Source organism: Myxocyprinus asiaticus, chromosome 39 (genome assembly GCF_019703515.2).
Source record: "Myxocyprinus asiaticus isolate MX2 ecotype Aquarium Trade chromosome 39, UBuf_Myxa_2, whole genome shotgun sequence".
Classification (NCBI taxonomy): Eukaryota; Metazoa; Chordata; class Actinopteri; order Cypriniformes; family Catostomidae; genus Myxocyprinus; species Myxocyprinus asiaticus.
The window spans coordinates 22,062,044-22,072,397 of record NC_059382.1 but is presented as its reverse complement, the minus strand read 5'-3'; the positions used below and the strand labels follow the sequence as shown (position 1 = coordinate 22,072,397).

General features: G+C 38.2%; 1 protein-coding gene and 1 non-coding gene across 2 annotated transcripts; both read left to right on the top strand.

Moving 5' to 3' along the window:
• Positions 1-107: 107 nt before the first annotated feature.
• trnap-cgg (transfer RNA proline (anticodon CGG)) lies at positions 108-179 on the top strand. The gene has a single exon. It is a non-coding gene; the product is annotated as a tRNA-Pro (tRNA).
• Positions 180-483: 304 nt separating this feature from the next.
• On the top strand, positions 484-4,477 carry LOC127430143 (52 kDa repressor of the inhibitor of the protein kinase-like). The gene is made up of 5 exons (XM_051679662.1): positions 484-767; positions 1,450-1,570; positions 1,718-1,825; positions 2,098-2,134; positions 2,223-4,477. Exons 1-5 carry the CDS (start codon positions 679-681, stop codon positions 4,112-4,114), a joined length of 2,247 nt encoding a protein of 748 aa, XP_051535622.1. The 5' UTR covers positions 484-678; the 3' UTR covers positions 4,115-4,477.
• Positions 4,478-10,354: the final 5,877 nt, after the last annotated feature.

Sequence of the window (10,354 nt, the reverse complement as noted above, 5' to 3'; positions counted from 1 at the left end):
AATCATGTGAAGGTTGATTCTTGCTTGTTAGATATATGTATAATAATATGTATAATAATCGGTAGAGTTCCGGTATAACTAGGATAACAGGCCATATCTTAATGCACGGCTCGTTGGTCTAGGGGTATGATTCTCGCTTCGGGTGCGAGAGGTCCCGGGTTCAAATCCCGGACGAGCCCTTAATTTCTTTCTTCTTTTTTTTACACGCGTTATATACAGTATATTCCATAACAAATAATAAGCGATGTTGATTCGCTGAGATATGAATGCATTTATTATTTAAGTGCGCAAAGAAGTGTTTCGATTCTGTAATTCAACTCCTCCGTTGCAGGCGTCAAATTTATATCTTGTAGCCAGCACATATCTCGGTTTGTATTTAAATGTGATAACAGATTATCTGCGTCTCTAAGCATACTATAGCAATGTGACTAATATATTTATCTTTATATAAGAGGTTGTTGTTGTGGTATGCAAGGTGCATTGTGGGATTGAAACGAGTTGCATTCTGGGACTGCATGCCAACAATACTGGTGCTTCATATTTGCGCGCCGTGTTCAACCTGTAATGTTGCGGCGGTTTAATATCGCGTTGAAAACAACGTTATTGTATAAGCGTGTGCATAACTAATAGGGCGTCCAGAAAGCTGTCGAAAGGTTTTCATCTGACATTCAGTACACAATGCCAAATTTTTGTGCTGCTCCGAACTGTACCAGGAAAAGCACCCAATCCGATTTAGCTTTCTTTAGGTTTCCAAGGGATCCTGAGAGGTATTGTTTTAACACCGATCTTTATGTCATTTTTATAAGCAGACGATTAATTTGAAACGAATCCTTACCGAGTAACATGAGCCGATTTGGCATCTGCTCGCCACTTATGATGCTTGAATACATGTGACAACAAGTGAAGTTAATGCATGTTGAGATCAGAGATAACTTTTACAGTGGTATTTCAAATAAGTCTGTTTGTGCTTGTTATTTGGTGAAATGCAAATGTAGTCAGTTCATGATCTACAAAATATTAATTTCATGTTCCTCCGGTTTGTATTTCTGTCCCCAATGTCAGTTGCACACATTATTTTTTATGTGTTTTGTGTGTGTGTTTATATTGATTTTAGAAAGACTGATGGGCTTCCTCATACATGGTGATAGCTAATGTTGCTAGTAACTAATGTTATCTAGTTTAAATAACATTAAAACAGCAGTACTACTTATAATGGTTGGTTACATACTGCTTAAATTTTGATTGCAGTGCAACAACAATCTGCCTCATTATATATATATATATATATATATAATGAGGTAGATTGTGTTTTATATATATATAGCACTTGAATGTTATTTACAGTGTATTTAATAGAATGCATGAATAACCCTGCATTTGTGAAGTATTGTTAGAAATGAATCATTGTTATTTTGTGAAACTTCACTTTTTTTTTTTTTTTTTGCACAGATGTAGGCTGTGGGTGGAGAATTGTCGGCGTGCGGATCTTGAGGAGAAAACTCCTGATCAATTGAACAAGCACTACCGGCTATGTGCAAAGCACTTTGAACCAGCGATGATATGCAAAACTGTAATGCTAAACTAAACTGTCAAAGCAAGTTATTTAAAAACACAGCATGCATCTGAATATGTTTGTTCTATCTTTGAATAGCCTACTTTGAATTTTCTTCCCAAATCTATAAAGTTTAGTTAACAGAAAGTTCTTGTTGTTTTTCAGAGCCCATATAGGACAGTACTAAGGGACACTGCTATTCCCACTATATTTGATTTAACCAGCCACCTCAGCAACCCGCACAGCAGACATCGCAAACGCATCAAAGTTTTGGTAGAATATGTGGGAATTTCCTACAGTTATAACTGCTAATTACATAATGATAACATAAGTGATTTATTGATTTAGTATCTCATTTTACATTTGTAGTGTAACCCAATGAAACCACAAAATGTCGTGAGATAAATGCACAGTAGTTATTTTTGCATGTAGTAGTTAATTAATTAATTGCATAGTTAACATCATAATTGGTGTCATTTTGTAATATTTATATTCAGCAGGACTAACTGAATTAATAACTTTTCCTATTCCTATCTTCCTTGCAGACAGATGAGGAGGTTCAGAAAATAAAAGAAAGACGATGTAAGTATGGTATATAATTTATTTTAAATCCTTACCAAAATAGCAGCGAATAAAATTACTATATCAAATTATCATATTTACTCTCTAGTGGAGGCTTCAATGGAACAGTTGCTTGCAAAAAAAGAATGTGAAATTCAGGATGACAGTGAGACCACTGATGATATTCCTCAGCTGACACCGGAACAAAAAGATCTGAGAGAGTTCTTAAGGTCTTTGTTTGAAGTCATGGTCTTAATAGGAAAACAAAACTTTCCGTGTAGGTACAATGCAAAAGAAGATGAAATAAGAGCAAAAGAGGCCAAACAGCTCTTGTCTGCCAGTAACTTTCAGGCGTTATTAGAAAACCGCATCAATGCCGGTGATAAATTTCTTAGAAGGAGGTTTGAGGCAGCGGCTGTTAATGAGGAATATTGCCCAGCTATCCAGCAAAAGCAACTTCTAGAGGTCTGTGAGAGATGTGTCCGTGAAGAGATTCTTCAGCAAGTCCGAGAATGCCGTTTCTTTTCAATTGTCTCCGGGGAGTTAGTGGAGTTCCCCGAGGGAAAGCATCTTCCCATATTCTTGCGCTTTGTAGATCAAGACAACACTTTCAGAGAGGAATTCATAGAGTTCCTCTCATTTGAAGGAGAGGAGGTCTCTGTTGCTGAGAGGTTAGAGTCTCAGATCACAAAGGAATGGGGCCTGAGCTTGGAGTGTTGCAGAGGACAAGCACATGCAGGTTCTGGAATACTTGCCACCAAGATGAAAGTCATTGCTGCTAAGCTAAAGGAGAAATATCCAACGGCAGTAATCACCCCCAGTTCTACCTGTTCACTTAACGTTCACCTTGCTAATGGCATGTCACTGACCGGAGTGCAGGTTGTGATGGCAGTTCTGAAAAAGACTAATGCATTTTTTAAAGGATCTCCATTGCTGCAGACTGAGCTTGATAACGCCATCTCCATTCTCTATCAGGGAAGCATGGAAAAAGAGAATGATCTCAAGGAGCTTTCACGTTCTACCTGGACTGAACTTCATAATGTGTTTGAGATGGCTGTCGATTTGATGGAACCGCTTCTGCTTTGTATGGACAGCATACACGACAATGAAGAACTAAAGTGGAGTGACCAAATCATCAGTGATGCCTACGCCATTTCAGAAGCCCTGGCAGACTTTGAGTTTGTCGTGACGTTGGTTGTATTGAAGAACGCTCTGTCTTTCACGAGAGCTTTTGGCAAGAACCTACAAGGAGAAACCCTTGACGTATTTTTCGCTGCCAACAGCCTAACAGCAGTAATGCATTCATTGCATGAGGTAATGGACAATCTTGAAGTATACCATGAATTCTGGTTTGAAGAGGCTGTCAATTTGGCCACGGCAATGGAGGTCCCAGTAAAAGTACCAAGGTTGTTCCTCCGGAAACAACAGGCCGTGGAAACCATGGAAATACAAGCAGAGTCTTTCTTTAAAGACTACCTTACACTCCCAGTTGTTGAGTATGTCACACAGGAGGTGCAGGACATCTTCTCTGAGAATCATTTGAAGGCGCTCAAGTGCTTGTCTCTTGTCCCACAAGTCATGGGACAAATGAAGTTCAATACGTCAGAGGAGACCCATGCGGATATCTACAGGAGTGATCTACCCCATCCTGACACTTTGCCTGCTGAGCTTCACTGTTGGAGGATAAAATGGAAACACAGAAGCAAGGAAGTGAGCCTGCCATGCACCATTCACGAAACCCTACAGCACTCGGATGTTAAATTCTTCCCAAACGTTAATGCATTTCTGAAAATTTTAGCCACATTGCCACTGCAGAAGCTTGACGGAAGTCTGGGTGAAACTGCTCATAAACGCCTACAAGCTTACCTCATAGACACCACAGTAAATCAGAGGTGTAAGAGTCTGGCTGTGCTAAACATCAATTATCATATCAAAACAGACTTGGAAGAAATGGTTCAGTGTTACATTAAAAGTTACCCAGAAGAAAGTGAGAATGATTAACCCATAAGAAGAAAACTGTAATATTCAAAACTTTTTTGTAAAACTTGTTCTGCATTCTGTTTTGTAAGTACACGCATCCACACGAATTGCTTTGCATCCATGATTGCATCACTTTTCCATGGAGAAATATAGTGCTATTTTTACATTAGTGAGGACCTTCAAAAATGTTCACCATAAAAGTGTCTGTCTACTTCAAAAAGAGGGGTCTTTCATTGTTTTGTTTGCCTGACTGTCTTGTGTGACAGGGGATTGATAAATCGACATTTATAATAAACCCTTACAGACATTTGCTTTTGTAAGAACTTGACATGTTTGAATATGGACATAGTTCAAAGTGTAAATAAAATGTAAGTTGTTCTTTAATTGTGATTTCATTTCCTGGTGTTGTCTTGGACATACTTTTGCAGGTAAACACTACTAATGCTATAAGACTATATAATATTTTTTACTGTTTTAAGAACTATTTAAGTATTAAGAACAGGAAAAAAGCCCCCCAAATGACTGTGCAACCGATGTGATAGGACACAACATGGCAGTGTTTTATCAGAATAATTTGGTGTGAAACATTTTATAATAAGGAAACTTTTTAGATGTTGTTTCTTATTTCTGTTCACTACTAATGTTAAGTTATTCAATGATGCTGTTAACCCCAAGCATTGGTCTTCTGCTGTTTACATGTGTCATACGGTGTCAGGTACGTGCTATATAATCCTGAATTCTGCACCAAAAACATAAAACAGGGTTAACAGGGAACTTAAAACTCTTACGTTGGGGGAAGTTATGAGGAAGTAATGCTATTTAACATTAGCTTTATTTAAGTAATATCACATAGAAAATGTAGTTATTTTTTTTTTTTTTACACACAAATGTATCTGGTTGAAAATAATCACCATAGGAAACAAAAATATCTTTGGGGGTTTTATTCTGACGGCTGTTTTTTTTTTTTTTTTTTTTTTTTTTTACGGTTTAATGGGGCCATATTATATAAAAAGTAACAAAGAAAATACAAAAATGAAACAGAAATGAAATAAGGTAGAGGTTAATATCAAAAGAAAGTACAAGCAGGGCATTAGTCTACCCATATGCTTCAGTTGAAGTGATTTAACACATGCTTAAATCACTCAAAGCATTTTACTTATTTTTTAACCAGGTTTTAAAGACATGTTTAAAACAATAGAATTTTCATATTTCCATATATAACATGTATTACACTTATTTACTAAACTGGAAAACACTGGGCTATAAATCGTTAAATAAGATATGGCCAATTCTAAATTTACATAGTTCTTACATGAATGCAAAAAAGTGGTCAAACTCCACACATGGAACACATATTTAATGCAGTTTATAAGCATTTTGTGTCAAATTTGATACTCCCAAGAATTCTCAAACGATGAACAAAACTGGGAGCTCTCTTGTGCAATACATTTACAAATTAAATTTGTAAAACTGAAGTTTACTTAATTTGAGTTAGGACTACATAAATACTTTTTGTAGAATTGATGAAACTGGGCAGGGAATTTCTGTTTCCCAGCATGCTTTGCAGGGAATTGGATGGGGTGAACAAATGTTGAAACTAATTTATGCATTTTAGAGTAAGATAAGAATAGGAGGAGATTTGTTCATGTTTAATGTAGTGTTATATTGTCATTTAAAAGGGTTGATTGTTAGGCTGGGGCTTTTGGAGTTACCATTGTGGTGAAGATCGGCGCTTGTTCTTAGTTTGAGAATGGACTCTCACTTCAAGTGAAGTTTGATTGATTGTTGCTAATGTTTGTAAGCAATTGTTATGAAACTGAGAGTACAACAGTTTCATTGAACTTACACTTGATCACTTGGCATATGTTGATGATTAATCAAATAAGTTTCCTTAAATCACCTTAAGACAATTTAATAATATCAATTTAAGATGATATCTATATGGATGCTGTGGAGGAGAATAGTGTGAAGCCTCACATGTGCTATGTCTCCATGGTAACGTGCTCAACAAGCCAAGTGATAAGATGCACGGATTGATGGTCTCAGACGCAGAGGCAACTGAGAGTTGCCCTCCGCCACATGATTTGAGGCGAGTCAGTATGCAACCACGAGGACTTGGAGCACATTGGAAATTGGCTATTCCAAATTGGAGAGAAATTCTTCAACCTCTCTCCCCGACAGCTGCTTCCTCCCTTTTGTGAATGCTGGGGTAATTAGACTGACACCTAATAGAGCGAAGTCCCCCTGAATGGTAAACCCCTGATCAGCCAAGATCTGGAACACATTAATAACACATATTCCAAATTATTTTTCAAATATCTGTAAAGAGTGTCCAGGGCGCCTCTGCCTAGCAATGCAAAAAAGGGGGAGACTGTGGTCCTCAGCTTGGACTTTCAATTCTGAAAACAAGTCATCTTGCCCAGGATACTATGTATACATGTCTAATACTGTTCATTATGCAACCTTGATCTATTCACTTCAAGCTTACTCTAATATGTGATATGGCCAGATTTTGGTATTTTGTTAAGTAATGAGAGGGCTTAGACCATGTAAAAGAATGCTGATCACTTAATGTGTGCAGGGCAACAAATTCACATTAAAAAAGGAAAACGAGCATGCACAGTCATATGCCTCAACAAACCGTTGCTGGAGAATGTCTTTGCACCTTCATCAGGTTTCACCCAATAAAGGACCATGACACATTCAAAACAGCTATGTTAGAGCACATAAGCATGCAACACTTTTTCCTTTTCTGAGGTTTGGATCAATAAATAGTCTATGTTACCTGGTCTCCAGGTTGGTGGTACAATGGGGATATGACTCCTGACTGTCTGATGAACTTGACATCAGATGATCTACCACCCCAACTGTTTGACAGGAACGCGATACCTCCAGCTGGGCTACAGGCAATGAAGTACTTCACCGTTGTCCATTTTTTATAGTGTGAAATAAAGATGGATGGATAAACTATTTTTTTTAACCCTGGCCTTATATCTGCATTGTCTGGCATGATGTGTACTGGTGTACTGGTACAACTATCTCTTTTGCATTGAGAAACTAGGCATTGTATTGCACCCTTTCACCAAGTAAGTGGGGAAAGTGGTTAAGCATTTAAAAACCATGATACATATCTTTTTCTAAAATTGTAAGCCCACAGTATAGTGAGATGTGTCATTTGTATGTTCTGCTCATGTAATGGTTGCAAACCGTACATTGTATCAAACATTATGAGTTGCCTAGGCTTTGTACCATTAATGTTGTCCAGTTATATGCATAACTGGCCTATGAAACTCACTATAATGTTTGATACAGTGTACAGTTAGTGACCATTTCATCAGTAGAATATATGAATACATATCTGACTATAGCATATGCTGTGAACTTCCAGTTTTTGAAAATGACATGTATCATAGCTTTTGAAGCATAAACATTTTTTCCTATTGGATTGGAGCCTGGTGAGAGGATGCAGCACAGAGCAAAGTTTTTCTATAATAAAGCAAATGAGTTAAATTATGGGCTGTATTAGTTAACATCATGCCAGACAATGTTTAAATAGGGCCTGGGTTAAAAAAACTAAAATAAAAAAAAACTGTCATTTCAGACTATGCAAATTTCTTTTCTTTGGAAAAATGTAAATCATAAACATCATGTACATTTCACAGTTCTATTTTTATTTGTACTTACCTTGCCTTTAGTAACCTGGAGTATTCAATACAAATCTCAAAGCAGTCAATGATGTAAGACTATGAAATTTTGCTTTCATCTCTGGCGGTACAGTATTTGAGATGCATTCCCTGTCAGGCCAGTGGATGAGGAAGTTGATCTTGGCATACATCATGTTTAGCCACCTTGTGAACATGCCCTGTACAGTAGAGTGTCCCATGTCCAAAACTTGGCATAAGAGGGCCATGGATGGATTCTGGTGCAGTTTCAGTAAGGTGAGGAAAAACTGGTCTTGGGTGGGCAATTTGAACAACCTCTTTGGCTTAATGAACTGGACAAGATACTCTTGTAAGCATGAAAAAATGTCCAGCTGAGCCCAGTCATGGCTTTGCATGCAGTATCATCCCCTTTCACTGCATTGGCACTCAGATGCTCTTTTGTCCAATTTTCCTTTGCAGCATCTCTCTCTCTTCTCGCTTCATCTCTCTCTCATCTTAGATGATCCATTTCAGCAATCATCTGAGCCCTCTCACTCTCCGCACAGGGCCTTTGGAAACCAACTGCGTTGTCGTCAACATTACATTGGCGCATCCACGTCAGGCCCGTCAAACAAAGCAGAAGCACTTGGCTCACAAACGGAGGTTCCTCCATCCTCATTGGATTTCTTGCGTCGTTTCGTACTCTTTTTGGTTGTTGGCACTACACGCGATGCTTGCTTAGTGGGACTGTGAAAACGGCTGATTTTTCTTGAAACAGAAAGGTGGGGGAAAATGGAGGGCATGTAATCAGAATGAAGTCTGTCATTTATTTGGAACCCTGAAATCACGATACATCAAAGTTAGCTAAGGTTAGCATTAACGTGTTAGCCTAACGTAGCGACGGGCTTTCTGTAATCTAAACACAGGGATAGTATTTATAGCTAGCTATCTGCCCATAGCATATAATTATTTGTATTTATTTATTTATTTATTTTTTATCCCCTTTTTGTCCCAATTTGGAATGCCCAATTCCCACTACTTACTAGGTCCTGGTGTGAGGTTGTGGTGGTGAGGTTACTCGCCTCAATCGGGGTGGCGGAGGACAAGTCTCAGTTGCCTCCCCTTCTGAGACTCCGCACAACTTACCACGCGCCCCATTGAGAACGAGAACCACAAATCGTGACCTCGAGGAGGTTACCCCATGTGACTATACCCTTCCTAGCAACCGGGCCAATTTGGTTGCTTAGGAGACCTGGCTGGAGTCACTCAGCACACCGTGGATTCGAACTCTCGACTCCAGGGGTGGTAGTCAGCGTCAATACTCGCTGAGCTACCCAGGCCCCCATAGCATATAATTATTAATCAGACATAGCGTTAGCTAAGTTAGCTCTTAGCTGATATGAAATGTTTTCCACACACATACGTGTGTAGAGATGCAGGGCCCCATAGCTTCCCGTTGTCTTCCCTTCGTATAGCTTGGAGCCATAAAGCCCTTCGATCAGGATCTTTTTTAGGACATGGGGAACAAATTGCAGATCAGCATTTTTGGATTTATTGTTGGTGCAGCGAACTACACAGCAGCTCTTCGGCATAGCGTTAATAATTTAAACCGGTTTGTATGAAGTGTTTACGCTTTTGCCGTCTATGCGGTACATGGGATTGCGTGGTGATGAGAGCCTACTCTGGATGACATATTGCCGGTCTGGTGTATACTCAGCTATTAGGAAGGAAGTGTGAGTAGAAACTGAGAAGGCAAAACATAATTATAAGGGAAAAAATAGTTCTCTCTGATCTTAAGGCTGTGTGAAATGGTACGAAACTTATAACAGGCCTCCATGAGTGTAAAAATGTGGTCTCCCTGAAGGGGTACACTTCAGATATACAGCTAGCTAATGATCTGAATAGTTTTCATTGAGGTTTAATTCTGATGTTCCCCATGAGGATGAAATGAAGGAATTATATGATGTCTCACGGAGCCACATTTTTTTTTTTAAATTGACGCAGGTACGTTGGCGAGGCTTTTTAGATGAGCAAAAGTACATAAAAGTGCTAGACCAGATAATATTAGTGGGAAAGTATTGAGATCATGTAGTGTGCAATCAGGGTTGGGGAGTAACGGAATACATTTACATACTTAAAATACAAAATATTAGTAACTGTATTCCACTACAATTACAATTTAAATCGTTGGTAATTAGAAAACATTCAAAAAGTATTTTCATTACTGGAGAGATTACTTTGCATTTTATTGTCATTTGTTTAATGGAATATTTGGTCTATTCAGTTGGAAAACATTTATACATATAAATGATGTGATCCAAAGAACGTTTGAACAGCAGTGAAACACTTTCTTATGATGTGTGACATTCATACGAGCACACAGAGAAGTACGTTTGGAGCAGTAGAAATAGAAATAAACCTATGAAATTTCCAATGACACACATAAACAGGAGTGGCTTTTTGTCCCAATTTTTCCTTATAACTTCCTAAAACATACATTTAACAAAGACAATGACATATCGTAACTTACAGCAGACTATCCCGATTCAAACGAGCCCAAACAAAACATAATAAGATAAGTAGATCTTGAAATATTCCTCAAAGAGTGTACATAGAAAGA